Below are 27184 nucleotides of genomic sequence, written 5' to 3'. Positions count from 1 at the left end.
TGGAGCTATTTGCATATTTTAAGATTCTGAGGCAAGTTAATACGGCAGCAGACTCTGGAGGCAATTTCTTTCTTGTCTGAGCTTGACATCGTTATCGGAGGCCGTTGTCAATAGGGGGCGCTGGTGTCAAGTCGGTAGTTCAACAAATGTCGTGCTTAAAAAAAAAAGTCACACTGGTGCAAATGCTCAATTTAAAATAATAATTAGCAAATGATGGAAAATACTTTAACGTCAGGAAAGTTGTGAGTAATGCGGAGATACTGAAATATCCAATACATCGGTTTTCAGTGATGTTCGAGAGGCCCAATGGATGTGGCTTAACATTGTTTTAATTAATTTTATTTTTTTCCAGCGTCTTTCGATAGCAAAGGAATTCGGAGACAAAGCAGCTGAGAGAAGGGCCTACAGCAACCTGGGAAACGCACACATATTCCTGGGGAAGTTTGACGTGGCTGCTGAATATTACAAGTAAGGTCTCTTTGCTCGGCTCAACAACAACAACAACAATTTTTATTTATATAGCGCCTTTAACCTAGTAAAACATCCCAAGGCGCTTCACAGCGGTGTTATAAGACAAAACAGGTAAATTTGACACCGAGCCACATAAGAAGAAATTACGGCAGGTGACCAAAAGCTTGGTTGAAGAGGTAGGTTTTAAGGAACGTCTTAAAGGAGGAACGAGAGGCGGAGAGGTTTAGGGAGAAGGTTCCAGAGCTTAGGGCCCAAGCAGCTGAAGGCACGGCCGCCAATGGTTCACAGGAACAGGGGTAGGCCATTCAGCCCCTCAAGCCTGTTCCGCCATTCAATTAGATCATGGCTGATCTGTACCTCAGCTCCATTTTGGTTCCGTAACCCTTTGCCTGACAAAAATCTAGCGATCTCTGTTTTGAAATTTTCCATTGAGCCCCGCCCTCAGCAGCTTTTCGGGGGAGAGAGTTCCAGATTTCCTCTGCCCTTTGTGTGAAGAAACGCTTCCTGACATCACACCCGAATGGCCCGGCTCTAATTTTAAAGTTATGCCCTCTTGTTCTGGACCCCCTGACCAGAGGAAATAATTTCTCTCCAGCTACCCTATCAATTCCTCCATTAGATCACCCCTTAATCTTCTGCACTCGAGGGATCCCAAGCCTAGTCTGTGCAACCTGTCCCCATAATCGAACTGTTTTAGCCCAGTTCAACAGAGAATTAATAAAGGAAAGCCAGCACGGATTTGTTAAAGGCAAATCGTGTTTAACCAACTTGATCGAGTTTTTTGATGAGGTAACAGAGAGAGTTGATGAGGTTGAATGCAGTTGACGTGGTGTACATGGATTTCAAAAAGGCGTTCGACAAAGTGCCACATAACAGGCTTGCCAGCCAAGTTGAAGCCCATGGAATAAAAGGGACAGTGGCAGCATGGATACGAAATTGGCTCAGTGACAGGAAACAGAGAGTAGTGGTGAACGGTTGTTTTTCGGACTGGAGGAAGGTATACAGTGGTGTTCCCCAGGGGTCGGTACTGGGACCACTGCTATCATGACTTGGATGTGGGTGTACAGGGCACAATTTCAAAATTTGCAGATGACACAAAACTTGGAAGTATAGTGAACAGTGAGGAGGATAGTGATAGACTTCAAGAGGATATAGACAGGCTGGTGGAATGGTCGGACACGTGGAAGGTGAAATTTAACGCAGAAAGGTGTGAAGTGATACATTTTGGTTGAAAGAATGAGGAGAGGAGATATAAACTAAATGGTACAGTCCTAAAGTGGGTACAAGAAAATAGAGACCTGGGGGTATGTGTGCATAAATCGTTGAAGGCAGTTTGTAATTGGACACCAGATGCCTGAGGGTGGTGGTTGGTTAGGGGGAGGTGGCTAAAGGCTCTGTCGGAAAAGTTGCTTTCAAGGAGGCCGTTGAAAATATGGAGATAATGTGGTAATACCAAATGGTTCAGTGAAGGAATTCCACAGTGCAAGATAGCTTGAAGACTCCACCCTCGACGGGAGAATGGAGGGAATGGGTAACATAGAGCAGGACGTTTCAGGGTTCAGGAATGTCGGGCTGGAAGTGGTTCCGAAGGTAGGGGAGGGTGAGGCTGTGCTGAGGTGAAGAAATCTATGGGCTGGGAGGACGGGCAGCAGAGCTAATGGCGGGAGAGGAGTGGGATTTCATAAGAACATAAGAAATTGGAACAGGAGAAGACCATTAGGCGCCTCGAGCCTGCTCCACCATTCAGTAAGATCATGGCTGATCTGATCCTGGACTCAGCTCCACTTCCCTGCCCGCTCCCCATAACCCTTTACTCCCTTATCGCTCAAAATCTGTCTATCTCCGCCTTAAAGATATTCAATGACCCAGCCTCCACAGCTCTCTGGGGCAGAGAATTCCATAGATTTACAACCCTCTGAGAGAAGAAATTCCTCCTCATCTCTGTTTTAAATTTGCGGCCCCTTAGTCTAAGGCTATGTTCCCGAGTTTTAGTTTCCCCTATGAGTGGAAATATCCTCTCTGCATCCACCTTGTCGAGCCCCTTCATTATCTTATATGTTTCAATAAGATCGCCTCTCATTCTTCTGAACTCCAATGTGTATAGGCCCAACCTACTCAACCTATCCTCATAAATCAACCCCCTCATCTCTAGAATCAACCTAGTGAACCTTCTCTGAACAGCTGTCAATGCAAGTATATCCTTCCTTAAATACGGAGACCAAAACTGTATGCAGTACGCCAGGTGTGGCCTCACCAATACCCTGTACAGTTGTAGCAGGACTTCTCTGCTTTTATACTCTATCCCCCTTGCAATAAAGGCCAACATTCCATTTGCCTTCCTGGTCACTTGCTGTACCTGCATACTAACTTTTTGTGTTTCATACACAAGGATCCCCAGGTCCCTCTGTACTGCAGCACTTTGCAATTTTATCTCCAATTTCATGAGAGTAGGTTCAGGGCAGCAGCGTTCTGGATGAGTTGGGGTTTCAAGTCCATTGGTGTCACGGAAACTGAGCATCAAGCATTACTTAATCAGTGTTGGCAAGATTGAGACCACACTCATTTTAAATATGCAGGTATCAATTCATTAAAAGGGCCAAGTTACAAACACAAGCAAATATTTTTAATTTAATTGCTTTTTTTTAGAATCATAGAATCTTACAGGAAGCAGGAGGCCATTCGGCCCATCGTGCCTGTGCTGGCTCTTTGGTAGAGCGATCCGATTAGTCCCAGTCCCCCTGCTCTTTTCCCCATAGCCCTTTAATTTTTCCCTTCAAGTATTTATCCAGTTCTCTTTGGAACGTTACTATTGAATCGGCTCCCGACACTTTTTTTAGGCAGTGTATTCCAGATCGTCACAACTCGCTGCGTAAAAACAATGTTTCCTCATGTCACCTCTGGTTCTTTTGCTCTTTATATACCCAATCAAAGCCATTCATGATTTTGAACACCTCGAATGAAAGCTGCTTTTTAACAGCTTTCTCAACTTGTCCTGCTGCCTTCAAAGTTTTTTTGTACGTACAGGTTGAACCTCCCTTATCCAGAACTCCCTTATCCAGAACCACCCCTCGTCCGGAACCATTCCCAGCCACTGGGTGGCGCATGCGCAGAGCTACGACATGAACAAATTGAAGTCCTTTCCTCGTTGCCGACTCCCGCAATCGCTGGCCTGGCCCCGCGATCCACCGCCCCTCCCTCCATGATCTCTCTGTCGCACACCCAGCCCCAAGCCAGCCAGCCCCAATATCCCCTTGCTCAGTATCTGTATCATCCAATTTACCGTGACCTCCCCTCGTCCAGAAAAATTCCTTATCCAGAACAGGCCAGGTCCCAAGGGTTCTGGATAAGAGAGGTTCAACCTGTATTGATTACTGTTTAGATAGGAGATCATGAAGAACAAGGGATCACAGTCTCAGGATACGGGGTAAGAAATTTAGGACTGAGATGAGAACATTTTTCACTCAGAGGGTGGTGAATCTGTGGAATTCTCTACCACAGAAGGCTATGGAGACCAAGTCACTGAATATATTTAAGAGGGAGATAGATAGATTTCTAGAAACAAAAGACATCAAGGGGTATGGGGAAAAAGCGGGAATATGGTCTTGAGATAGAGGATCAGCCATGATCATATTGAATGGCGCTGCAGACTCGAAGGGCCGAATGGCCTTCTACTGCTCCTATTTTCTACGTTTCTATGTCAAGTCTGGAGGCAACCAGGTGTTCATGAGAGATTATTCCAACAACAGGAGAGAAATGGGGACATGGACTGATTCCTGGGATGGGGGGGATTGTCCTCTGAGATTGAGTAGACTAGGCCTATATTCTCTAGAGTTTAGAAGAATGAGAGGTGATCTCATTGAAACATCCAAAATTCTTAAAGGGCTTAACAGGGTAGATGCAGGGAGGATGTTTCCCCTGGTTGGGGAGTCTAGAACCAGGGGTCACAGTCTCAGGATAAGGGGTCGGCCATTTAGGACTGAGATGAGGAGAGCCTTCTTCACTCAGAGGGTGGTGAATCTTTGGAATTCTCCAACCCAGAGGGCTGTGGAGGCTCAGTCGTTGAGTATATTCAAGACAGATTGATAGATTTTTGGATATTAAGGGTGTCAAGGTTCTATGGGGATCAGGCGGGAAAGTGGAGTTGAGGTAGAAGATCAGCCATGATCTCATTGAATGGCGGAGCAGGCTCGAGGGGCCGACTGGCCTACTCCTGCTCCCAATTCTTATGTTCTTATGTTATGTTCTTATGAGACCAGCCATCTTTTGGAGCTGGAAGTAGGCAGTATTGCTGATGGACCAGATGTGGGGTTTGAAGTTCAGCTCGAGGTCAACCAGGACCCAGAGGCTGCAACACTCTGGAGTTGAGTTTGAGTGGGCAACCAAGAATATAAGAAGCAGGAGCAGGCCACAGGGACCCCTCAAGCCTGCCCCGCCATTCAGTGACATCATGGCTGATCTTTGACCTCAGCTCCATTTTCCCGCCCAATCCCCACCTCCCTTCATTCCCTCAATGCCCAAGGGGGAGGGATGGGATCAGCAATAGGACATGGGACTTCTGACGGGAGTGACTTGCGACGATATTAAGTGGCAAGAAATGCAGGTTAATCCCAAATTAGATGGCGGGACAGGCAATCAAATAGCTTAGCAACAACCACAGGATCAAAGGCCAAGAATAAATTGGAGTATTGTTATGTGGAGCATTGTGTATTCTGTTTTATTGACTGGGTTGGTTGACGCAAGTCTAGTCATGTGGACACTCTACATGCAGTTAGACTCCTTCAGTAATGTCATGAAACTGTCATAATGATTTGATCCATATAGCATAATGAAGTGTTGCCCAATGAGCATTCTAGTCATAACAATAAGGAAGGCAAATGGCATGTTGTCCTTTATTGCAAGGGGGTTGGAGTATAAGAGTAAGGAAGTCTTGCTACAATTGTATCGGGCCTTGGTGAGACCATGCCTGGAGTACTGTGCACAGTTTTGGTCTCCTTATCTAAGGAAGGATACAATGGAGGTTCACAAGATTGATTCCTGGGATGAGAGGGCTGTCTTATGAGGAGAGATTGTGTAGAATGAGCCTATACTCTCTGGAGTTTAGAAGAATGAGAGGTGATCTCATTGAAACATACAAGATTCTGAGGGGGATTGACAGGGTAGATACTGAGAGGTTGTTTCCCCCGGGCTGGAGTGTTTAGAACTAGACGTCACAGTCTCAGGAATAGGGGTCGGCCATTTAAGAGCGAGATGAGGAGGAATTTCTTCACTCAAAGGGTGGTGAATCTTTGGAATTCTCTGCCCCAGAGGGCTGTGGAGGCTCAGTCACTGAATATATTGAAAGCTGAGATCAATAGATTTTTGGAGTCTGGGGAATCAAGGGATACGGAGATCGGGCGGGAAAGTGGAGTTGAGGTCGAAGATCAGCCATGATCTTACTGAATAGCGGAGCAGACTCGAGGGGCCGTATGGCCTACTCCTGCTCCTATTTCTTATGTAGTCTAGAAATTTGGCAAAATCATTGGACAAGCGTTTAACGTGCTTTTTCCCCCCTGTCCTTCTCATTATACATTGCACCGTTACATTATAATGTTGCAGGTGGCTTCTCTTGGCTGCTCAAACCATTCGTGAAGCACTGATTATTCGCACAGTTACCTCTAACTCATTTGTAGTTGTAGCTTCATCGAGGATTTATGAGGGGGCCCCTTCCCCCATCTGTCCCCCTCCGCTCCCCAGCCAGCACAACTCACAGAATCTGCCTGAAAAAGGACGCTATAGGATTACAAAAAAATAAACCCATTTATCAGCGTCAGGTTAAAAAGCTGCTTTTTAAGCTGCGGGCTGTTCTCATAATTCCCATTTTCCCAGAAGACGTAAAGCTGCAGCTGCTTTTCAGAAGGCCGCCCTGAGGGTTACTGACCGCCTCATAATCAGAAGTAACATAGAAATATAGAAGCAGTAGTAGGCCATTCGGCCCTTCGAAACTGCACCGCCATTCGATATGATCATGGCTGATCCTCTATCTCAACACCATATTCCCGCTCTTTCCCCATACCCCTTGATGTCTTTTGTTTCTCGAAATCTATCTATCTCCTTCTTAAATACATTCAGTGACTTGTCCTCCACAACCTTCTGTGATAGAGAATTCTACAGCTTCACCACCCTCTGAGTGAAAAAAATCTCTCCTCATCTCGGTCCTAAATTTCCTACCCCATATCCTGAGACTGTGACCCCTTCTTCTCGACTTCCCAGCCCAGGGGAAACTTCCTCCCCGCATCCAGTCTATCCAACCCAGTCAGAATTTTATACATTTCAATGAGATCCCCTCTCATTCTTCTAAACTCTAGTGAATACAGGCCTAGTCGACCCAATTTCTCCTCATACGACAGTCCTGCCATTCCAGGAATCTGTCTGGTGAACCTTCGCTGCACTCCCTCTATGGCAAGTATATCCTTTCTTAGGTAAAGAGACCAAAACTGCGCACAATACTCCAGGTAAGATCATTACACGGACTCCCGTCTCTGGACTGCATGAAGCAGTCGTCGTGCTGGAGTGAATGATGATCTGCGGCAGACTCCCGACCATGTGTTGGTGCTTGTTGACACACAGGGCCAGCTCCACCTGAACGCAGAACTAAAATTCATGCCGATTGTACAGGTTGGACCTCGCTGGTCCAGGACTCTCTGGCCCGCAAACACCCGTGGTTCGCTATTAGCTGGGTCTGAAGGAGAGGAGGGTTTATATTAAAAAGTTTCGATTGGCCGGAGCGGCTGTCAATCAGTGAGTGTGTTCGGCGATTGGCTGGAGGGGCTGTCAGTCGGTGAGTGTGTGCGCGGGTGCTGAGGGAGCCACCCACAGGCTGCCAGCACGCGCGCGCGCACACACACACACACAGGAGCCCGGGCGCTGTTGACAGGTACCGGTAAGCGTAACCTCCCGTGGTTCGGAAAATTCTTTATTCCAGCACCGGTCAGCTCCCGAGGGTGCCGGACCAGAGAGGTCCAACCTGTATAGAATTCCAGTGCAGCAGGACTCGTCCCCTTTGTTCCTGCTGTACCAATTCCAAAGGACCACATCTTGTCTTCACTAATTCTTTACATAGACCCTTGATATTAAACGCTTTTGATTGTTTCCATTGATAAATTTACTGTCGGTGTCCATGAGATCCCAAGTTTGATTCCTAATCACCATAGAATCTTACAACAACTTGTATTTATATAGTGCCTTTAACGTAGCAAGACGTCCCAAGGCAATTCACAGGAATCAGTGTAAGATCAAATATTTGACACCGAGCCACATGAGGAGAAAATTAAGGCGGATGACCAAAAGCTTGGTCAAAGAGGTAGGTTTTAAGGAGCGTCTTAAAGGAGGAAAGAGAGGCAGAGAGGTTTAGGCAGGGAGTTCCAGAGCTTGGGGCCTAGGCAACAGAAGGCACGGCCGCCAATGGTTGAGCGATTATAATCAGGGATGCTCAAGAGGGCAGAATTAGGGGGGCGCAGACATCTCGGGGGGGATTGTGGGGCTGGAGGAGATTACAGAGATAGGGAGGTGCGAGGCCGTGGAGGGATTTGAAAACAAGGATAAGAATTTTGAAATCGAGGCGTAGCCTACAGCTCTTGGAAGAACTACCCATTAGTCCCATTTCCCCTACTCTTTCTCCTGTAGCCCTGCAAATGCTACTCCTTTTTAAGTATATATCTCAAATTCGTTTTGAAAGTTATTGCTGTATCTGCTTCCACCGCCTCTTCAGGCAGTGCTTTCCAGATATCACTGGTAGCCCAGAGTGGCAGCACTTTCGCCTCTGAGTCAGAAGGTTGTGGGTTCAAGTTCCACTCCATAGACTTGAGCACAAAAATCTAGGCTGACACGCCAGTGCAGTGCTGAGAGAACGCTGCACTGTCAGAGGTGCCATCTTTCAGAGGAGATGTTAAACCGAGGTCCCGTCTGCCCTCTCAGGTGGACGTGAAAGATCCCATGGCACTATATCGAAGAAGAGCAGAGGAGTTATCCCCGTGTCTTGGGGCCAATATTTATCCCTCAATCAACGTAACAAAAAAAAACAGATTATCTGGTCATTATCACATTGCTGATTGTGGGAGCTTGCTGTGCATGAATTAGCTGCTGCATTTCCTACATTACAGCAGTGACTAAACTCCAAAAGTACTTCATTGGCTGTAAAGTGCTTTGGGACGTCCTGAGACTGAGAGAGGTGCTATATAAATGCAAGTCTTTGTTTTTTTTTTAAACTGTAAAATTGCCAGAGAGACTCGTACTTGCACAAGGACATTCAGCATGTTCCTTCTACAGGTATAACAGGAGTGACTGCAAGTATGATTCCTCCAGCACCACAACTCCCCCGAGATGTCTGCGCTCCTCTAATTCTGCCCTCTTGCGCATCCCCGATTATAATTGCTCAACCATCGGTGGCCGTGCCTTCTGTTGCCTCGGCCCCAAGCTCTGGAACTCCCTGCCTAAGCCTCCACCTCTCTCTACCTCTCTTTCCTCCTTCAAGACGCTCCTTAAAATATACCTCTTGGACCAAGCTTTTGGTCACCTGCGCTAATTTCGACTTACGCGGCTCGGTGTCAAATTTTTTATCTCATAATTCTCCCGTGTAGCACCTTGGGATCTTTACGTGAAAGGCGCAATATAAATACATGTTGTTGTTCAGCATGTTGCTGTTCCTCTACGTTTTACAGTAGTTACGACTCTGTCCTCACAGTTCACGTACTTTGGCGAGATTGGGATCTTCTGTTCAAATGACACAGTAGCAGTTTTCAGCAGTGCGCTGGTTAGTAATTGTGAAAAGCTGTGTCCTTCTCGGAGCTGCTTCCTTCTATTTTGGGAATGATCAATGGGTACATGAAGTTCTGAGACAAGTATGATTCAACCTTTAAATTACACCTCTTCAAATTATGCTGTCTGCAAGTAACACCTGGCTGGGCAGCTGAGGTTGAAAATTGGTGGTTGAGAGCAGGGATGCTTTACTCAGTATTAACGTAACTCTAACCCCCGAGGCTTGAAGATTCGGCCCTTTTATGTCGGAAAAAAGGGAGAAAACCCATAACTCTTGTCAATTTCGTGTGTTTCACCTTAAGACGTTTCTCTCAACTTTTTTTTGTTAAAGCTGAGGTATAATCTGCTCCTCCAGACCTGAAGGCTATTAATTCTCTTTTCCAGTTGTGCTAGTTTCCACCCTCAACCCAGTCCCTTCACCCTACTTCCAGATGTGGTGGATTCGATATTGAGCGGGTACTGCCCATTTCCCACGTGCCGTCCCGAGGACCTGGTGTAAATGGGTGGGAATTCCGAGACCCCAATCCGTTGGCCCAGAACTTGCAATTACTCGGTCCACAACTTTAACTAAATCCGTCTTTCTGATGAGACGTTAAACCGAGGCCCCGTCTGCTCTCTCGGGTGGACGTGAAAGATCCCACGGCACTATTTCGAAGAAGAGCAGGGGAGTTATCCCTGGTGTCCTGGCCAATATTATATCCCTCAACCAACGTAACAAAAAAAATAGATTATCTGGTCATTACCGCATTGCTGTGTGTGGGAGCTTGCTGTGCGACAATTGGCTGCCGCGTTTCCGACATTACAACAGTGACTACAGTTCAAAAAAAAAAGTACCTAATTAGCGGCAAAGCGCTTTGAGGCGTCCGGTGGCCGTGAAAGGCGCTATAGAAATGCAAGTCTTTCTTAAAAACAACAACAACTTTCAAAGGACATCCAATTCTGCTTGCTTTCTTTACTTCTCCGAGTTACCGACGGCCTCTTTGCGAATACAGGTGCAGCGTCGAGAAGCCGGGAACGAGACCGTTCCGGATTCCGGACTTTCGATCGTCTTTCTGACGTCACGGATCCGGAAACACACGAGCCCAGGTTTGGGTATTTCCGGATTTCGGAATGCCAGAAAGTGGGTGGGGAGGTCCCAAGATGATGTTCGGGCCGGCCGGCGAGGAGGCCCTGAGGTCAGCAGGGTCGTCGGGTCCGGATTCCAGAACATTTTATGGATTCCGGGTGACCCCACCACCCGATTGTCCCGGATTCCGTAACCTTCCGGATTCTGGAACTCGGGATTTTCGACGCTGCACCTGTACTCCTATTTCCTTTGGAAGCTCCAGCAGATTGCAGTGATCAGACCGACCTGGGTCCTGTCCATTCACAACCAAACCAAACCTGAGGATTAATGTCGAGACTGAAGAGAAAAAAAGAATAAATCTTTAAACACCAAACTTGCATTTATATAGCACCTTTAATGTAGTAAAACGGCCCAAAGCGCTTCACAGGAGTGCTATAAGACAAAAAGATTTGTTGGTTGAGGGGTTAAGTATTGACCCAGGACACCGTGGAGAACTCCCCTTCTAATTTTGGGGTGAGGTGGGCCCATTTGATTTGCCCGAAGTAAAGACCGTTGGAAGTAAAGTTGCAGTTCCACAGTTGTTCAATTAGTGTTTGGAAACCAATTAAAAAAAATAATAAAAAACAACATTGGCTTTCTGGACATGATGCATATCCTTGCCAGGAATCCGTTTGCGTTGCTTTGACAGCTGACCTGTTTCTTTTACTTCCACAGAAAAACACTCCAGATATCCAGGCAGCTGAAGGATCAGGCAGTTGAAGCCCAAGCGTGTTACAGCCTGGGCAACACTTACACACTGCTGGAGGACTATGAGAAAGCTATCGACTACCACCTCAAGCATCTGTCCATCGCCCAGGAACTAAATGACAGGTTAGGGGCTTTGAAATGGCGATTTGTTTTTACATTTGTGTGTTAAGCAACACCTTCGATTTCAAAATTCTCATCCTTGTTTTCAAATCCCTCCCTTTCCTCGCCGCCGCCCCCCCCTCCTCGCCCCCGCCCCCCTATCTCCGTAAGAAGGAATTGGATTTATATAGTGCCTTTCACGACCATCAAAGCGCTTTGCAGCCAATGAAGTACTTTTTGAGTGTAGTCACTGTTGTAATGTAGGAAACGCGGCAGCCAATTTGCGCACAAGCAAAAGCAATGTGACAATGATCAGATAATTTGTTTTTGTTATGTTAATTGAGGGATAAATATTGGCCCAGGACACCGGGGATAACTCCCCTGCTCTTCTTCTAAATAGTGCCATGGGATCTTTTACTTCTACCTGAGAGAGCAGACAGGGCCTCGGTTTAACGCCTCATCCCTCAGCACTGCCCCTCCGACAGTGCGGCGCTCCCTCAGTACTGCCCCTCCGACAGTACGGCGCTCCCTCAGTACTGCCCCTCTGACTGTGCGGCGTTCCCTCAGTACTGCCCTTCCGACAGTGCGGCACTCCCTCAGCACTGCCCCTCCGACAGTGCGGCGTTCCCTCAGCACTGCCCCTCCGACAGTGCGGCGTTCCCTCAGCACTGCCCCTCCGACAGTGCGGCGCTCCCTCAGTACTGCCCCTCCGACAGTACGGCGCTCCCTCAGTACTGCCCCTCTGACTGTGCGGCGTTCCCTCAGTACTGCCCCTCCGACAGTGCGGCGCTCCCTCAGTACTGCCCCTCCGACAGTGCGGCGCTCCCTCAGCACTGCCCCTCCGACAGTGCGGCGCTCCCTCAGTACTGTCCCTCCAACAGTGCGGCGCTCCCTCAGCACTGCCCCTCCGACAGTGCGGCGCTCCCTCAAGCACTGCACTGGAGTGTCAGCCGAGATTATGTGCTCCAGTCTCTGGAGTGGGACTTGAACCCACAACCTTCTGACTCAGAGGCGAGAGAGTGCTGCCCACTGAGCCACAGCTGAAACTATAAAAGGACAGTGTCGGCATTCAGTTCGTGCCTTTTGACTTTGGCTCACTGTTAAAACTTCCTCCAACATCTGAGAAGTTTAACCCCTCAAAGCAAAGCGTGCAGTTGATTTTCTTCGTTCTTGCAACTTGCCATCTGGTTCTCTGGCTTACATTTTTGCTCTGTGCCAAGAATTGCTCAGTAACATAATTCAGTTAACCTTCATCCGTTTCTTGATTATTGTTTTTCCCTATTGGACGGTCTGGCTCATAATTCGCAGCATCAGTTTTGTAGACGTGGGCAGGTCTGAGACAAGGACGCAAAAACTATTAAAGGAGCAGCTGGCATTCTGGGCATGTGATCAGAAAGCCAGTTGATAATTTAGCTTTACGCAACCATGATCTTATTTTAACTTTAATACTCTCTAATTCAGCTCATCTCCTGGTTTAGTACGGTTGGCATTTGGTCAACAAGCAATTCAACATGATCTGAACTGAACCAGTTAGTCAATATAAACTAAGTGCAAATGACACTGATTGGGTGGGGGGGTGGGGGGCAGAGCAGGCGGGGTGAGAGCGGGGGGGAGAAGCTTTATAATCAAATTTTGTACATTGTTGCTGGTTGGCAACACTTCACTTTGTGGGTATTGTAGCACTCCGCATTCTGCTGGGAGGTGTGAAGGCAACATAAGAAATAGGAGCAGGCGTAGGCCCTTGTGCCCCTCGAGCCTGCTCCGCCATTCAATAAGATCATGGCTGATCTTTGACCGCATCTCCGCTTTCCCGCCTGTAACCCTTGATTCCCCTAGAGTCCAAAAATCCACCGATCTCAGCCTTGAATACAGGTGCAAGGTCTTGCGCATAGCTGGTGGAGGCGTCCGGAATTATTGAACGAAAGACCGGACATTTTTGAGGTTAAAAACTCAAAATCCGGCACGGATTGATCGAGGATTCCGGATTTCAGACAAGAAAATCAAGTCTGAAATCCGGAATGCTTGACCGAATCCGTGCCGGGTTTCGGGTTTTTCCGGATTTCTGACCTTGCCGCTCAAAACCCGGCACGGATTTGGACGAGGATTCTGGATTTCAGACTATTGATTTCCTGGTCTGAAATCCGGAAAACCCCCCAAAACTGGAACGGACTCAGTCTCGAGGATTCCTGATATCGGACGATGTACCGGTATACTCTTTCCAGATTAGCTTCTGGCGAGGTGTCTGTGTCCAGCCCGACTCTAACAGAAAGCTCTTTTGGAAGAGTGGAGCCAATCTCAAACGTTCAGGCACCCCACTGCTCAGGTGCACTTGTGAAAATACAACGGACTAGAATTGTTTTGATGTATTGACCAAACCCTGAAATGGTGACTGTCGGCATTGGGCAGCAAATTCTGAGAGACGTTAAAGGAGTGGCGTGTATTTATGCAACCACTGCGGATGCTGGAAATCTGAAATAAAAACAGAACATGCTGCAAATACTCAGCAGGTCAGGCAGCATCTGTGGAGAGAGAAACAGAGTTAATGTTTCAGGTCGATAAACCTTCGTCAGAACTGGCAAAAATCAGCCGTGTCTCAGTGGGTAGCACACTCGCCTCTGGGTCAGAAGGTTGCGGGTTTAAGTCCCACTCCAGGGACTTGAGCACATTGAAAAAAAAATCTAAGCTGACACTCCAGTGCAGTGCTGAGGGAGTGCTGCACTGTCGGAGGTGCCGTCTTTCGGATGAGACGTTAAACCGAGGCCCCATCTGCTCTCTCAGGTGGACGTAAAAGATCCCATGGCACTATTTCAAAGAAGAGCAGGGGAGTTATCTCTGGTGTCCTGGCCAATATTTATCCCTCAATCAACGTAACAAAAAAAACAGATGATCAGGTCAGTATCACGTTGCTGTTTATGGGATCTTGCTGTGCGCAAATTGGCTGCCGCGTTTCCCACATTACGACAGTGACTACACTGCAAAAGTACTTCATTGACTGTAATGCGCTTTGAGACATCCGGTGGTCGTGAAAGGCGTTCTATAAATGCAAGTCTTTCTTTTTAAGCAAGCGCAGGGGCAGGGAAGCGAGCAGAAAGAACAAAAGGGAAGGTCTGTGATAGGGCGGAAGGCAGGAGAGATTAAATGACAAAAGGGATGATGGTGCGAGGCAAGAGGAGATGGCAATGGGACAAGTAAAGGAACAAAAGATGGGCCCAGAAAAGGTGTAAATGGGGTTAACAGGATTATCAACAGCTACCGTCCGAAAAAATATGGGCAGAGGTTATGGTCTGAAATTGTTGAACTCGATGTTGAGTCGAGAAGGCTGTAAAGTGCCTAAACGAAAGATGAGGTGCTGTTCCTCGAGCTTGCGTTGAACTTCGTTGGAACAGTGTAGGAGACCGAGGACGGAGAGATCAGAGTGGGAGTGGAGCGGAGAATTAAAGTGACAGGCAACCAGAAGCTCAGGGTCACGCTTGCGGACTGAACACATGTATTTATTACTGGGGCAGGACTTGGAACAGTATTTACTCACCTAAGCTTCTCTTTCCCCTTTTAAATGTCAATAAATTTGCTATACCAGGGGTGAACAAACTACAGCCCGGGGGCCATATCCGGCCCATGAAGGCTTTTCATCCGGCCCGCGAGCTTCGTTACGTTATAACAATTATTTAAACACTTGACTACTAAAAATAGTGAAATACCACTATTTTAATATTTCTTCCTCAGAGTTAAATTGATGAAAAAGAAATTGCTTTAGAACCTCTGGTTTACTTTGAAGCTAAAATAGTTTGAATATATTTTGATTATCGCCACAGTCAAATGGAGAATTAGATGATTCAGCAAAGCAAATTACCATTTAAACATAAAGAAGTCGACAATAAACGGGGAAAAGTACCAAACTTTTACGAAGTGCAGTGCACTGAAAAGTCTTAGATGTAATAAAATTTGTGTTCTGACGGGAGCAATAGAGTTGTGTGGTAAAAAATCAACAAACAACTCAGTGATGCAATTTTCCAACAGTGCATTGTTCAACAGTATTATTTTAACACAGAGTTGATTTTAAAACAATATTGTGTTGTCCCTGTTTGAACAGGAGTTGTTCGTTTCTTGAGTATTTGTGGCCCGGCGTACAATTTCCATATTCAGATGTGGTCCTCAGGCCGAAAAATTTGTCCACCCGTGTCCTGTACTCAAGTGTTCAGTATGCTTGACATCTTCAACCTGTTGAACCAGGTTTATTAAGGACACGGGAAGCAGCGGGACTAATCCTGTGAGACCGGATGCACGCACTTTGAATTGATTGTCATCAATAAATGTATTAACAGACGATGAGCATTGCAGTGAGGACCACTCTCGGATTCAGTGGCCCTTCTTGTTGACGACAGGAAAGCTGCATGATTAACTCGGCTGACTAATAAAGTATTACCGACCAGTGATTCTCTGTTACGGGGCAATCTGTCACGGCAGGGAAGGTCACCTACAGCTGATACAAGTGCCATTCATCAAACAGACAGTCCTTTGCATCAAGAGTTTTGCCAATGCTCTTGTAAAAGAGATGTTACCATCAGCATTTAGCTGTGTCTTTTGTGATTTCAGTTGCACGAAGAGAGAACGACTAGCGATCCATCAAGCGGGGGCAGGGGGGAGGGAACTTTAGTCGACCCTTACCAACGGAGCAGCAAAACTGGTGGCTTTAGTGCCTGATGCTGGTGAAACAATGTTAGCGTAAGAAAATATGGAACAAGAATCGGTTATTTCAGGTGTTCAAGATTGTTCCTTGCAACAGACCATGTGTAGTCCACTCTCGCCTAGACTGTCCCCAATTTGCAACATCTGAAGATGAGATTGTAAAGTTTCACGCCTCCTCCCGGCCCCACCCCTCCCTCCAAGTTAGATCAAGCAGGATACACAATCTAACAACAACAACAGCTAGTATTTATATAGCGCCTTTAACGTAGTGAAACGTCTCAAGGCGCTTCACCAGGAGTAATATGAGATAACAAATTTGACACCGAGCCACATAAGGAGAAATTAGGGCAGGTGACAAAAAGCTTGAAGGAGGAACGAGAGGCGGAGAGGTTTAGGCAGGGAGTTCCAGAGCTTAGGGCCTAGGCAACAGAAGGCACGGCCACCAATGGTTGAGCGATTATAATCAGGGATGCACAAGAGGGCAGAATTAGAGGAGCGCAGACATCTCGCGGGGTGGGTGGGGGGGTGGGGGGGGTGGGGTGGTGGGGGGGTGGGGGGGGTGGGGTGGTGGGGGGGAGGGGCAGTTGTGAGGTTGGAGGAGATTACAGAGATAGGGAGGGCCGAGGCCATGGAGGGATTTGAAAACGAGGATGAGAATTTTGAAATCGAGGCGTTACCTAACCGGGAGCCAATGTAGGTCAGCGAGCACAGGTCAGCAACATCCTTAACAAGCAGTCTTCCTTGGCTTGACATTCACAAGATCCTGACGCCTCGTGTGCTATGTAACATTTGATTAGATCTAGCTGTACACATCCTTACAACCATCGATCCTGTTCTGATCCAGATATTCAGCTGCTTAATTTGTCATGTGAAGCATCTCCCTGCAATAAAGCACATTTGAGAGCAGATATAAAACAGGCCCTCTGTTCTCATTTGGACAATTAACCCAACTCAAATTTCTAGATATTGACAATTTTTCAGCAGCACCTCTCAAATCCCCGACCACCACCATTTAGAAGGACAAGGGCAGCATGGAACACCACCACCTCCAAGTCACACACCATCCTGACTTTGAAATATATCAGCCGTTCCTTCATCGTTGCTGGGTCAAAATCCTGGAACTGACTCCCTAACAGCACTGTGTGGGAGTACCTTCACCACACGGACTGCAGCGGTTCAAGAAGGCAGCTCATCACCACCTTCCCAAGGGCAATTAGGGATGGGCAATAAATGCTGGTCTTGCCAGTGATTCCCACATCCCGTGAATGAATTTTTTTTTAATGTGTTTTCTATGTACAGGTATAGACAAGGGTGCTGTCATGATTTTAAATTGAAAAAGTTTGTTGCAAAAAGTTATGTCAATAATTTTTTTGACACAATAGAAAACCAGAGCGAGGATAACTGGCATGTTTTCTGTGAGATTTGTGCACTGACAAGAGAGAGTGAGAATCATCTAATCTCATCTCTGACTGCACAATGTGGCACATTCCCATGAAACTGGACAATAAGATGTTACTCTTGGCTGTTTGGACAGGGTTGGCGAAGGCAGAGCCTGCTGGAGTCTGGGAAATGCCTACGTGTCCCTTGGGAGCCACGAGCAAGGACTGCACTTCGCTTCCAAACACCTAGAGATCTCCAGAGAGGTAAGAAAACTTGAGGGTGATGCCTTGGAATCATACAGCACAGAAAGAGGCCATTCGACCCATCGTGCCCGTGCCTGCTCTGTGAAGGAACTGTCCAATTAATCCCAATCCCCTGTCCTTGCCGCATAGCCCTGCAAAAATTTCCCCTTCGGGCAATATATACCAGATCAACTAGTGTTTATCTCATTCCCTTTTGCAAGTTACTATTGAATCAGCTTCCGTTGCCTTTTCAGGCAGCATATTCCAGGCTTATAACAACTCGCCGCATAAATTATGTTTCTTGCCTTTGATTCTTTCGCCAATTACCTTAACTCTGTCTCCTCTGATTACCGACCTTTCTGCCAGTGGAAACAATTTCTCCTTATTTACTCTTATCAAAACCCTTCAAGATTTTGAACACCTCTATTAAATCACCTCTTAATTTTACCTGCTCCAAGGTGAATAACCTTGCATTGATCTTGTACGTATTCCTGACAGGCCCTCGGTTTAACGCCACATCCAATAGACAGTGCGTACGACAGTGCAACAATCCCTCAACAGCACACTGAAGTGCAGGCCTCGACTATACAAATTGGCCTCGCAAATTGGCTGCCATGTTTCCCACAGTGACCACACTCCAAAAGTACTTTATTGGTTGTAAAGCACTTTGAGACCTCTGGTGGTCGTGAAAGGCGCTATATAAATGCAAGTCTTGCTTTTCTTCTTTCATATCCTCAGGATGTCCCAAAGGACTCCACAGCCAATCAACTGCTGTTTACGTGTAGTCACTGTTGTACTGTAGGCAGCAGTGGCATCCCGTTCGCACGCAGCAACAACAATGAGATGAATGATCAGATCATCTAATTTTTGATAATAGTTGGCCACGATGCTCCCTGTTTTTCTCCAAATAGTGCCATGGAATCTTTTATGTCCTTCTGAACAGGCAGACAGGGCCTTGGGTTAATGCCGCTCCCAAAAGGCAACACCACCGACAACGCAGCACTCCCTAAGTACTGCACGAGATGTCAGATGAGATTGCGTGCCCAGGTCCTGAATTGAAAAGAAAGACTGACTGACTTGCATTTCTATAGCGTCTTTCACGACCACCGTACGTCCCAAAACTCTTTGCAACCAATGAAGTACTTTTGAAGCGTAGTCACTGTTGTAGTGTAGGAAACGCGGCAGCCAATTTGCACACAGCAAGCTCCCACAAACTGCAATGTGATAATGACCAGATAATCTGGTTTTTTTTGTTATGTTAATTGAGGGATAAATAATGGCTCCAGGACACCAGGGATAATTCCCCTGCTCTTTTTCGAAATAGTGCCATGCGATCTTTTATGTCCACTTGAGAGAGCAGACGGGGCCTCGGTTTAACGTTTCATCTGAAAGACGGCACCTCCGACAGCACTCCCTCAGCACTGCACTGGAGTGTCAGCCTAGATTTTTTTTTGTGCTCCCACAACCTTCTGACTCCAAGGCAAGAGCGCTACCCACGGAGCCACGGCTAACACTTGGAGCTTGAAGCCAGAACGTCAGAGGTGGAAAGACTGCCAATTGATGAAGCCAAGATTTTCTTTCCCACTGTAGTGAAAAGGCTTTGAACAGATTAGCACCAAGGGTTTGGATCTTTCCGATGTGTAAATGGATTAAATTGGCACATTGGATGCAATTTGAATGCAGCGTGCCAATTCGAATCAGTTGCGCACTGAATAATTGGGAATTTGGCTATAAATCAGTGGTTTTAGACAAAGGCAACCCATCACGAAGAGGAGGATTAGCGATTCCACTTGTAAATCAAAAGGTAAATTTAGAATTCTCAATATTGTGCAGGAGAAATGGTTGAAGGGACAAATGAGAAAGGCCTTGTCGGATGTGCTGAGCGGATTGAATGCTGTTGGAGCCGATAGAGATGCATCGAAAATAACCCAGCTTCAGGCTTTACTCACTAAGAAAAATGTTGGAAACAGTTGCAAAACAAAATATAGCACGATACCCAAGGGACTGACGTGTTATTAATTAAACTGCATGATCCACAGTAACCCTTAATTGGGGCAAGACCCATTTCCAATCCCTTTAACCGTGGAGCAGTTGTAATGCAGCCTAAAGAGCCATGACTCAGCCATGTGGGGAACCGATTGCATTCAGACCGACCACGTGATTGGCTTACAGCAGCCAAGTTAAACAAGTGCAATAGACACTGGGGCTGAAATTAATCAACTCACCGCCTGCTGCGTCCCACTGCCTCCGACATTGCTCTTGCAGATCTGCCCAGTGCCACTTTGGAGGTGGCCTGGAGCAGGCGGGAGGGGGAGAGCCACCGGGAATCGTCAGCGGACGGCCGAGTGGCGCAGCTGAGCTCCCGCCCGCCGAGCTCCCAGATTGATGCGGGCGGGAGTCGGCGGCAGAACGGGGGTGAACCGCTGGCTGGGGGCTGGTCTGTCCCCGACGGGATATATGAACAACCTGAAAAAAAAGGGTAGTGAACATTGAAACATTTTTTTTTCCCCCACAGCGAACTTACCTGCATGGAGTCCCCTGAAGGACTCCCGATAGTTTTTTCAAATTTTTTACTCGTTTTTCAGGTCGTCGACCCTCCGAGGGCCCGACTCCATCCTCGGCGGCACTTGGGCGGCAAGCGCCTCTGCCGCCGAGAATGAGACCTCCCGCCCGCTGACGCCCAGATTGGTGACGTACGTCGTCCATTTGCCGCCCGCCGACCTACGAGGGACCTCGGCGATGAATATCCCGCCCAAAGTGCCGTCCGGTACCTCGGCAGCCATCGGCTGTACTTGGGCGGGCAGAGGCCTTGATCAAAATCGGCCCCACTAAAACATCGTGATCGTTAATGATGAGCAAAAGGTTCAGCAGATGCGCATTCACGTGCACTACACCTACTTTGTATGGCTGATGTAGTATAGTCGGATTTTTGTAGTACATATCAATGATTTAGTCTTGCATAAGAACATAAGATATAGGAGCAGGAGTAGGCCATTTGGTCCCTCGAGCCTGCTCCTCCATCAATGAGATCATGGCTGATCTGATCTTGGCCTCAACTCCACTTCCCCGCCCGCTCCCCATAACCCTTGACTCCCTTATCGTTCAAGTACCTGTCGATCTCCACCTTAAATATATTCAATGACCCAGCCTCCACAGCTCTCTTTGGTAGAGGATTCCAAAGATTCACAACCCTCGGAGAAGAAATTCCTCCTCATCTCCGTTTTAAATTCTGAAACTATGCCCCCTAGTTCTAGATTCCCCCATGAGGGGAAACATCCTCTCTGCATCTACTCTGTGAAGCCCCCTCGTAATCATATCCATTTCAATAAGATCACCTCTCATTCTTCTAAACTCCAATGAGTGTCGGCCCAATCTGCTCAACCTTTGTTCATAAGACAACTCCTTCATCTCAGGAATCAACTTTGTGAAGCTTCTCTGAACTGCTTCCAATGCAAGTATATCCCTCCGTAACTGAGGAGACCAAAACTGCACGCAGTACTCCAGGTGTGGTCTCACCAATACCCTGTACAGTTGTAGCGGGACTTCCCTGCTTTTGTACTCTATCCCCCTTGCAATAAAGGCCAACATTCCATTTGCCTTCCTAATTACTTGCTGTACCTTCATGCTAACTTTTAGTTTTTCATGTACAAGGACCCCCAGGTTCCTCTGTACAACAGCATCTTGTAATGTAGGGGCACAATAAAGAAGCGAGCACAGGAGGTGATGGGTGAGCAGGACTTGGTGCAAGTTAGGACACGGGCAGCCGAGTTTTGGATCACCTCTCGTTTACGTGGGGTAGAATGTGGGAGACCAGCCAGGAGTGCGTTGGAATGGTCAAGTCTGGAGGTAACATAGGCATAGATGAGGGTTTCAGCTTCACTGGTGAGGTTGTGGGAGGTTTGCAAAGAGTGGTCCATCTGCTGATGGCTTTATTGAACGTTGCGGTGTGTTTAAAGTTGGAACAGGACACGTCGAGATCAGCTCGGCCTTGCCCCTCCAGCACAGAACCTGTGCAAACATCAATTACACTCGCGTTGCTGTAGTCCGGTAGTTATATCGAATGGCAAGCTGACTCTTTGTTTCTTTATTTTTCTCCCAATGCTCCATTGTTTACATGATTTATTCAGGACTCGGGCTACTCGTTCCTCAACCCAGAACTTACCAAACTCCAAAAACGAGCCCAATGCATCTGAATTGGTTGCAGAGCTGGCTGCTTAAATCATTGGGAAATTAATGAAAGTATATTTTGGCTTGTTTTGGCCTGAGCTATAGTTTGAGAGATTGGCTCTCCTTGTTGGAGAGTTGTAGAATCAGAGCCGAGAGCACTTTCTACTTACTGGTAAGACAGACATTTTTTTTTTTAAAGTGTTTGCACTTCAACATTAATGGCACCAAATACTAGACTTTTAAACGGCACAGAAAAGTATTCAGTGCTGGTGCAGCAACGTTGCACATTTTCCTGTTAATTTTCAACATCAGTCCTAATTTGGCAGCAAAACATGTATGGCGAAAGAAACCCTATATAAAGTAAGAGGCAGTGCTAAAACTCCACCTCTGCTTTTATAAGTCCCCATTAAAGTGAAATAAAAAGCATTCTAGTTAGGCCGCAGCTGGAGTACTGCGTGCAGTGCTGGTCACCACATTGCAGGAAGGATGTGATTGCACGAGAGAGGGTGCAGAGAAGATAATAAGAACATCAGAACATAAGAAGCAGGAGCAGGAATCGGCCATTTGGCCCCTTGAGCCTGCTCCGCCATTCAATAAGATCATGGCTGATCTGACCATGGACTCAGCTCCACTTCCCTGCCTGCTCCCTATAACCCTTTGCTCCCTTATCGCTCAAAAATCTATCTCCGCCTTAAATATATTCAGTGACCCAGCCTCCACAGCTCTCTGGGGCAGAGAATTCCACAGATTTACAATCCTCTGAGAGAAGAAATTTCTCCTCATCTCAGTTTTAAATGGGCGGCCCCTTATTCTATGTCCCCTAGTTATAGTTTCCCCTATGAGTGGAAATAACCTGTCTGCATCCACCTTGTTGAGCCCCCTCATTATCTTATATTTCAATAAGATCACCTCTCATTCTTCTGAATTCCAATGAGTATAGGCCCAACCGATCAATTATCCTCATAAGTCATAAGATTTACGAGGATATTGCCAGGACTGGAAAACTTCAGCTAAGAGGAAAGATTGCATAGGTTGGGGTTGTTTTCTTGGAACAGAGGAGGCTGAGGAGAGATTTAATTGAGGTGTATAAAATTATGAGGGGCCTGGATAGAGTGGATAGGAAGGACTTATTTCCCTTGGCAGAGGGGTCAACAACCAGGGGGCATAGATTTAAAGTAATTGGTACAGGATTAGAGGGGAGATGAGGGGACATTTCTTCATCCAGAGGGTGGTGGGGGTCTGGAACTCTCTGCCTGGAAGGGTGGTAGAGGCAGAAACCCTCACTGCATTTAAAAGGTGCTTGAAGTGCCGTAACCTACAGGGCTACGGACCAAGAACTGGAAAGTGGGATTAGCTGGGTAGCTCTTTTTCGACCAGCGCGGACACGATGGGCCGAATGGCCTCCTTCTGTGTCGTAATTTTTCGATGATTCTACAGGAGATTTGTTTTAAAATAGTTTGTCGTACACTTGCAGAGTGATCAGATCCTTTTTTTGACAACTTTTGTTGGCCAATTTCTCCTCCCCTTTTCCCCAAAGGAGTTGACCCCTTGTAGGGGATTCAATTCCATGGGCACCAGTTACCCCTTGGGTACCTTGCCAAATGCGGCTGCTATCCATGCATGAGTTTCGACAGCAACAGCCACCTGTCCTCGCCCTGACATTCCAGCAGGGGTTTGGCAGACCTTGATCAGGAACTGGAACCCTGGCCCATTCTCTCTCTCCCCTGAAAACGATTTTAGCACCTGCAAATTGCCACCCTTGGCTGAGATCGGCAAGCTAGGCAGAGACCCAGAAGCAAACCTGGGATTTAGCCCATTTGAATGCCTCAGCTGCTAGCCAGCCTGAACACGGTGAGCCCCATCATCGAATCATACAGCACAGGAGGAGGCCATTCGACCCATCGTGTCTGTGCCGGCCCTCTGAAAGAGTGATCCAATTAGTCTCACTCGTCTGCCCTTTCCCCATAGCCCTGTCATTTTTATCTTGTTTAAGTATTTATCCAATTTCCTTTTGAAAGTTACGATTGAATCTGCTTCCAACGCGTCCCAGATCACAACAACTCACTGCGTTAAAAATAATTCTCCTGATTTCCCCCTCTGGCTCTTTTGCCAATGACCCTTAAGTCTGTGTCCTTTGGTTACTGACCCTCCGACCAGTGGAAACGCTTTCTCCTTATTTACGACAACAAAGCTCCTTCACGGCAAACAAGCCCAAGGTGGGCAGAGGAAACGTTACAAGGACACCCTCTCAAAGCGTCCCTGATAAAGTGCGACATCCCCACCGACACCTGGGAGTCCCTGGCCAAAGACCGCCCTAAGTGGAGGAAGTGCTTCCGGGAGGGCACTGAGCACCTCGAGCCTCGTCGCCGAGAGCGTGCAGTAATCAAGCGCAGGCAGCGGAAAGAGCGTGCGGCAAACCAGTCCCACCCTCCCTTACCCTCAACGACTATCTGTCTCACCTGTGACAGAGTCTGTGGCTCTTGTATTGGACTGTTCAGCCAGCAAAGAACTCACTTCACTTCTTCGATTCCGAGGGACTGCCTATGATGCTAATCATTTTGAACACCTCTATTGAATCTCCCCTTAAGGAGAACTATCTCAGCTGCTCCAGTCACTCCACATAATGGAAGTTCCTCATCCCTGGATCCTTTCTGGTAAATCTCCTCTGCACCCTCTTCAAGAACATTTCTACACACAAGATAAAATAACTGTGCGTGCTGGAAATCTGAAATAAAAACAGAAAATGCTGGATAATATTCAGCAGGGCAGGCCGCATCTGTTGAGAGAGAAACAGTTAACGTTTCAGGATGAAGATCCTTGGTCAGAACTAGCGAAAGTTAAGAGATGTAACATTTTTAAGCAAGTGTAGGGAAAGGGGGGGGAGAGAGGAAAGAACAAAAGGGAAGGTCTGCGATAGGGTGGAGGGGAGGAGCGATGAAGACACAATAGGGATGATGGTGCAAGGCTAAGCATAAGAATTAGGAGCAGGAGTCAGCCATTTGGCCCCTCGAGCCTGTTCCGGCATTCAGTGAGATCATGGCTGATCTACCTCAACTCCACTTGCCTGCACTATCCCTTGATTCCCTTAATATTCAAAAGGAGATGGTAATGGGACAAGTTAAGAAACAAAAGATGAGTCTAGATAGGATGTAAATGGAGGGGGAAATAGTCCCCGCCCCCCCCCCCCACAAGGCAGCTGTTGATGATTCTGCCATTGCCATTTCATCATCATAGGCAGTCCCTTGGAATCGAGGAAGACTCGCTTCTACTCTTAACATGACTCCTTAGGTGGCTGAACAGTCCAATACGAGAGCCGCAGTCTCTGTCACAGGTGGGACAGACAGTCGTTGAGGGAAAGGGTGGGTGGGACTGGTTTGCCACATGCTCTTTCTGCTGTCTGCGCTTGATTTCCGCACGCTCTCAGCAATGAATCTTGAGGTACTCAGCGCCCTCCCGGATGCACTTGCTCCACTTAGGGCAGTCTTTGGCCAGGGTCTCCCAGGTGTCAGTAGGGATGTTGCTCTTAATCAGGGAGGCCTTGTAACGTTTCCTCTGTCCAACTTTGGCTCGTTTGCCGTGAAGGAGTTCCGAGTAGAGCGCTTGCTTTGGGAGTCTCGTGTCTGGCATGCGAATCACGTAGCCTGCCCAGCGGAGCTGATCAAGTGTGGTCAGTGCTTCGATGCTGGGGCTGTTGGCTTGGTCAAAGACACTAATGTTGATGCGTCTGTCCTCCCAGGGGATTTGTAGGATCTTGCGGAAACACCGTTGGTGCTATTTCTCCGGCGACTTGAAGTGTCTACTGTACATGGTCCATGTCTCTGAGCTATACAGGAGGGCGGGTATTACTACAGCCCTGTAGACCATGAACTTGGTGGCAGTTTTGAGGGCCTGGTCTTCAAACACACTTTTCCTCAGTGATCATGACCATCTTTAAAAAAGGGGACAAGTCCGACTGCGGCAACTACAGAGGAATCTCCCTGTTATCAGCCACTGGGAAAGTCGTCGCTAGAGTCCTCCTCAACCATCTTCTCCCCGTGGCCGAGGAGCTCCTCCCGCAGTCGCAGTGTGGATTTCGTCCCCTCCGGGGCACAACAGACATGATTTTTGTAGCACAACAGCTGCAGGAAAAAGGCAGGGAACAGCACCAGCCCTTATACATGGTCTTCTTCGATCTTATAAAGGCCTTTGAAACCGTCAACCGCGAGGGTCTATGGAGCGTCCTCCTCCGTTTTGGATGCCCCCAAAAGTTCATCACCATCCTCTGCTTGCTCCACGACGACATGCAGACCGTGATCCTCACCAATGGATCCATTACAGACCCAATCCACGTCTGGACCGGGGTCAAACAGGGCTGCGTCATCGCCCCAACCCTCTTCTCAATCTTCCTCGCTGCCATGCTCCACCTCACAGCCGACAAGCTCCCCGGCTGGAGTGGAACTAAACTACAGAACCAGTGGATAGCTGTTCAACCTGCACCGTCTCCAGGCCAGGTCCAAGATCACCTCAACCTCTGTCGTCGAGCTACAGTACGCGGACAACGCCTGCGTCTGCGCGCATACAGAGACTGAACTCCAGGACAATAGTTGACGTATTTACTGAGGCTTTGCCATTTACACCTCATCTCGACTCATCTTTTGTTTCTTACATTTCGTCACATAAGAATTTCCGTTGCTCACTAGCGTTTGTGGGGTTGGTCGGCTGTTTAGTCCTCTTGCCGCAGAGCGAGTTCTGTCCTCGGCCGTTTCCAACTGAGGTTCCTCAATATCTTGTCTCTCAGCCTGGCGATCCAAGCCCAAATAGAACAGCAGGACTTCCTGGCTTTTGAGTGAGGGGGGAAGTCACTTGTAATTAATCTGCAGCACACAGCTCCAATTATAGAAAGACCTGGCTTTAGGTATAGTGCCTTTTACAGGACGTCTCAACGTGATCCACAGCCAATGAAGTACTTTTGGAGTGTAGTCACTGTTGTAAATGTGGGAAACGCGGAAGCCAATTTGTGCACAACAAGCTCCCACAGACAGCAATGAGATACTGACCAGATAATCTGCTTTTGTTATGTTGATTGAGGGATAAATATTGGCCCCAGGGAACCGGGGATAACTCCCATGTTCTTCTTCGGAAATAGTGCCGTGGGATCTTTATACGTCCATCCGAGGGGGCAGACGGGGCCTCGGTATAACGTCTCATCCGAAAGACGGCACCTTCGACAATGCAACGTTCCCTCAACACTGCACTGGGAATGTCAGCCTGGATTTTTTTTGTGACCAAGTCCCTGGAGTGGGGCTTGAACCCTCAACCTTCTGACTCAGAGGCGAGAGTGCTCCCCACTGGGTCCCAGTGAACACTGTGTAACAGATTTTTATAGAGGTCAGGTTATTCCTTATAACAATTATATCCTCAATGTTACAGAGAGAGTCTTCGTTCTTCAGCAACTGAGTCAGTTTCTAATCAACCCAATTCTGTATATGTAATTTAGATGGGATTACAGTGATTAATTAACGTGTTACCACTAATAGCCGAACAATTATACATC

General features: G+C 47.4%; 1 protein-coding gene across 6 annotated transcripts in view; it reads left to right on the top strand.

Moving 5' to 3' along the window:
- The window catches only part of LOC139233158 (G-protein-signaling modulator 1-like), a 326419-nt gene that overhangs the window by 152015 nt on the left and 147220 nt on the right, over positions 1–27184 (top strand). For 5 of the 6 annotated variants that reach the window (XM_070863742.1, XM_070863741.1, XM_070863739.1 and 2 more), the window contains 3 exons: positions 353–468; positions 11045–11200; positions 17397–17505. In XM_070863742.1, the coding sequence (XP_070719843.1) occupies positions 353–468; positions 11045–11200; positions 17397–17505 (381 nt within the window). The remainder of the gene's footprint in view (positions 1–352; positions 469–11044; positions 11201–17396; positions 17506–27184) is intronic. The other variant, XM_070863740.1, reaches the window with a different exon arrangement.

This window comes from Pristiophorus japonicus, chromosome 20 (genome assembly GCF_044704955.1).
Source record: "Pristiophorus japonicus isolate sPriJap1 chromosome 20, sPriJap1.hap1, whole genome shotgun sequence".
Classification (NCBI taxonomy): domain Eukaryota; kingdom Metazoa; phylum Chordata; class Chondrichthyes; family Pristiophoridae; genus Pristiophorus; species Pristiophorus japonicus.
This window is presented reverse-complemented; position numbering and strand designations above follow the sequence as displayed.